The sequence below is a fragment of the Sprattus sprattus genome, assembly GCF_963457725.1.
Source record: "Sprattus sprattus genome assembly, chromosome: 6".
Taxonomy (NCBI): Eukaryota; Metazoa; Chordata; class Actinopteri; order Clupeiformes; family Clupeidae; genus Sprattus; species Sprattus sprattus.
This window is the reverse complement of record NC_137925.1, coordinates 1,454,716-1,459,539: the sequence shown is the minus strand read 5'-3', so window position 1 is coordinate 1,459,539 and position 4,824 is coordinate 1,454,716. Positions and strand designations below refer to the sequence as shown.

At 45.8% G+C, this 4,824-nt stretch overlaps 1 protein-coding gene across 1 annotated transcript; it reads left to right on the top strand.

Annotated features, from left to right (window-relative positions):
- Window positions 1-1,367: 1,367 nt before the first annotated feature.
- Window positions 1,368-4,613, top strand: LOC308366539 (cystine/glutamate transporter-like; the record flags this gene model as incomplete). The annotated part of the gene is made up of 3 exons (XM_080840256.1): window positions 1,368-1,629; window positions 3,792-3,918; window positions 4,463-4,613. The coding sequence occupies 3 exons, from the start codon at window positions 1,368-1,370 to the stop codon at window positions 4,611-4,613; spliced, it is 540 nt and encodes a 179-aa protein (XP_080696382.1).
- Window positions 4,614-4,824: the final 211 nt, after the last annotated feature.

Genomic DNA, 4,824 nt, shown 5'->3' with positions numbered 1-4,824 from the left:
CACGTTTCGGCAACAGTTATGGTATGACTTTACCTGAGCTGTACCTGCACTAAGAAAGCATCCTTCAGGAAGAGACTGAACATACTTTACTATTAAACACTTTCCAGCTTTTCCTCTTTCAGTGGTGGGACACTGCTGTCATGGGCCTGATGTAAGGTTGCATCATTTTTGTGTGTGATGTAACATTGCATCATTTTACTTAGCTCATACAGTGACAGTGAATGGTCTAGTCATTCTAAGATGACACACGCAGACAGACACCCTGACACACATACCCACACACAATGACATTCCAAAAACCACTAAGTTCCTGTGTGTGTGTGTGTGTCTGTGTGTGTGTGTGTGTGTGTGTGTGTGTGTGTGTGTGTGTGTGTGTGTGTGTGTGTGTGTGTGTGTGTGTGTGTGTGTGTGTGTGTGTGTGTGTGTGTGTGTGTGTGTGTGTGTGTGTGTGTGTGTGTGTGAATAAAGGATAGTAAAAACCCTGGCAGTATGTATGAGTTAGTGCCTTAGGGTGTGTGAAGTAAGAGGGGGAGAAACACAGTGAACCACAACAAAAGAGAGAAAGAAATACAGAGAAAAAAAAGAGCGCAACAGAGGAAGGGAGGGAGGGAGGGAGGACAAAGACGGAAGCTCAAATAAGGTTGTGTAACAGGTGTTCATTTTTGCTGCGATTAAGTACCAGTGTATAGATTCCTGTGCCACCCCTGTGATTAGAAGAGGACAGGAATCTACTGAGGCGACTGTGAACAGTAACCACGTGAGAAGGGGGGAGAAAGAGGGAGAGGGGAGGATGAACGGCGGCCGTGTGAAAGAGAGAGAGAGAGAGAGAGAGAGAGAGAGAGAGAGAGAGAGAGAGAGAGAGAGAGAGAGAGACCTCTGTAAGAGTGGGAGGGTGAAGCTCTGGGGTTGGCTGTTGGTTTTGACTGGCCACGCTACAGCAGGAGTTTACTCAGTAGCCGGAAAACAGCTCCTTATCAACTAACTCTCTCTCTCTCTCTCTCTTTCTTTCCTATTCACTCTCACTTGCTCATTCTCTCTCTTTCTCTCTCTCTCTCTCTCTATCTCTCTCACTCTCTCTCTGGCAGTGAAGGACCTGGCAGAAAAGGGGCAGGATTCAAATGCCATATGTTTACCGACAGTGAACAGAGCAAGAGCTGAGCCACTTGTGTGAGTGTGTACCTCTGTGTGAGTGTGTGTCTGTTGTCTGTGGAAGCGTGTGTAGTAGTTGTGGTGGCAAAAAAAAAGAAGAGTTGAGAAGTTTTGCAGGCTTGTCTGTGTGTGTGTGTGTGTGTGTGTGTGTGTGTGTGTGAGGGTGTGTGTGTGTGTGTGAGAGAGAGAGTGTGTGTGTGTGTGTTTCTGTATGTAAAATGTCCCGACGGGTCGCGCACTCCCCTGGGGCAGAAGCAGCTCAGAATGGGGGCAATAAGGACCAATCCCCCCCAAAAGAGCCCCCTGAGGACAGGGTGGTGCTGCGGAAGAAGGTGACCCTCCTCCGAGGAATATCCATAATCATCGGGACCATCATCGGAGCGGGAATTTTCATCTCCCCCAAGGGGATCCTGAAGCACTCGGGAAGCGTGGGAATGTCGCTGGTGGTGTGGATTGCCTGTGGAGTGCTGTCTTTGTTTGGTGAGAGGCCGCCATACACATTCACATTGTCATGGACCATACTACACACACACACACACACACATACACTCACACAGACTGCTGAATCACGTGTGTGTGTGTGTGTGTGTGTGTAGGGGGAATCCAAAGCAAGCCAGTGAACCCAGAACAAGCACGCTTGCTGTTACTCTTTTATAGTTTTATGTCCTACAAATATGACAATAATTGTTTTTAATTTATGATCTTTTTTGTCTTAGTGTTGGATGTTTATTTTAAGTCATAGTGACATCGGGGAGATGCACTCACAAAGACAAACTCATTGAAAGTTCATGATGTTTGTTTTTAAGGCAGTACTCTTAAACTCATATCACAGAAACAGAAGTCTCCCTCAGGGCGTCACGTGTCACTCAGCTCTGAAGAGAAATACGTTTTTGCCCCTAGAGCTAGTTCCTTCTGCTGTCACCTGTGGAAATGGTGCCAGTCTGATGAATGAGGAAACAAACGAGGAGGTGTTACATGGCCATGCGCCACTGCGGTTGCCATTCCGTGCTGCAGGGAAAGAGGAAGTGATAGGGTGACTAGTTACAATTGGCCATTTCATTGGCGGAGACTGGGGAAGTTATTATGATTCATATCAGTCAGTGACGTGATGGGGGTTTCACACACACACACACACACACACACACACACACACACACACACACACACACACACAACTACACGCGCACACACACACACACACACACACACACACACACACACACACACACACACACACACACACACACACACACACCATACACACACACACACACACAAACAAAGACACACACACACACACACACACACACACACATTTGCATTTATACAGTACATTCATTCCTATCACACCTTTGACGTGCCTACTTTGTGTGTAACTGTGGAAATGTGATGAAATGACTAAGAGACGTCAGCTCGGTGACCTCTGCACTAAAGACACTCTAGATCTCCTTCCGTTCCCAATCACCAGTCCTCTAAACCAGCACCGAGGGCCCTGGATCGGATACAGACTACTCCACTGAGGGTGCTAGCCAGGTGGACTTTGCTATTGGAGTTGTGTACGTTGTGTTGTGTTTCAGAATGAACAATACTGTTTAGGTTAATTAAGAGGTATCGGTTCGTAAGCCTTTTACCAGCTGAGACTGTCACACAGGTCAGATGGTCTATGAGTGTGTGTGTGTGTGTGTGTGTGTGTGTGTGTGTGTGTGTGTGAGTGTGTGTGTGTGTGTGTGTGTGTGTGTGTGTGTGTGTGTCTAGGTTGCAGGGGTATTTCTTCCTCATCACAGGTTATAACAGTCTGATTGGCTGTAATTTGAGGTCAGTTTTGGGAATGTTTTGTGGAATATGTGGTGTTTTCCAGACAGTCATATAGGGCGTATGTATTTGACATTTGACTGAAAGACAAGACAATGTTGCCTTTTTATCAACCCAAGCTCTGTGATTCTGGTAGACAAAACACAAGACTCTCTGCCCATTCCTTTCCAAGCCTGACACCAAGACCCTGTTGATGTGCCTCATATGCCATTTCTTTCTCACACTTTTGCCGTCCCTTTTAACCTCTCCTTCCCCTCATCCCCCCTCTATGTTTGTCTCATGTCTGTGTGTGTGTGTGTGTGTGTGTGTGTGTGTGTGTGTGTGTGTGTGTGTGTGTGTGTGTGTGTGTGAACATCCGCCCTCTATGTTTGTCTCATGTCTGTTTTCTAATTGCCCTTTTTTCTCTCTTTCTCCCTGCCTTTCCATGTCTCTTTCTCTCTCTCTCTCTCACCATGTATCTCTCTGTCTCGCTCTCTTTCTCTCTACATGTATCTCTCTTTCTCTCTCTCTCTCTCTCACCATGTATCTCTCTGTCTCGCTCTCTTTCTCTCTACATGTATCTCTCTGTCTCTCTCTCTTTCTCTCTCCATATATCTCTCTGTCTCGCTCTCTTTCTCTCTCCATGTATCTCTCTGTGTCTCTTTCTTTCTCTCTCCATGTATCTCTCTGTCTCTCTCTCTTTCTCTCTCCATGTATCTCTCTGTCTCTCTTTCTTTCTCTCTCTATGTATCTCTCTGTCTCTCTCTCTTTCTCTCTCCATGTATCTCTCTGTCTCTCTTTCTTTCTCTCTCTATGTATCTTTTTTTCTATGTATCTTTCCCACGTATCAGGAGCACTTTCCTACGCAGAGCTTGGCACCTGCATCAAGAAGTCTGGGGGCCACTACATATATATCCTGGATACGTTTGGGCCCCTCATGGCTTTCGTCAGGCTTTGGGCTGACCTGATTGCAATAAGGTACGCAAGGCCTGGATCGCCAGCCCCTCCCATCTGTGTCTTTATCTGTCTCTGAGAAGTAAACAAGTCCAAGCTGGGCCAGCAGCTATACTGTGCGTGTGTGTGCGTGTGTGTGTGTGTGTGTGTGTGTATGTGTTGTGTGTGTGTGTGTGTATGTGTATGTGTATGTGTGTGTGTGTGTGTATGTGTGTGTGTGTGTGTGTGTGTGTGTGTGTGTGTGTGTGTGTGTGTGTGTGTGTGTGATATGTGAGTGATTTAGCCTAAATCTCAATAGACATAGTCAAAATGAATGGATTTGCGCTTGCCGCATTCCTGAGATTACCAGTTATTGAATGGTCCTGCTTTCCTGGAAGGACCATCATAAGCATTGAAGCAGGCGTTTGATTTTCATACTAGTAACTGCGCATTAAGGAATCAATGGACTGGTATATACTGTAGATGTGATTTCTATGTCTATGTCTCTTTCTCTCTCTCTCTGTCTTTCTTTCTCTCTCTCTCTCTCTCTTCCTCCCTCTCTCCTACACAAACCCTCTCCCTCTGTTAGGCCTGCAGGTTTGGCAGTGATTTCTTTGGCATTTGGACGTTACATACTAGAGCCTATCTTTGCTCCCTGCGGGGTTCCTGAGATTGCAATCAAACTGGCTACTTCCATCGGCATAAGTAGGTCCATGAAGCCGACCGACTTCACTTCCTGAAAAGCCTCATTTTGCTCAGAGATCTTCTAGCTAGTATTATACTGCACAACACTGACTACTGAAAAAGACATAATCAGGCACAACCAATTTTTTACACTGACACATTTATTTTAAATGTAAGTTACCATGAGAATATGGGAGGGAAAATATTTGAATTACTTCATAAGCACTAGGCCTTGTTTCCTGAAAGTATGTAAACTTGTCCATCATT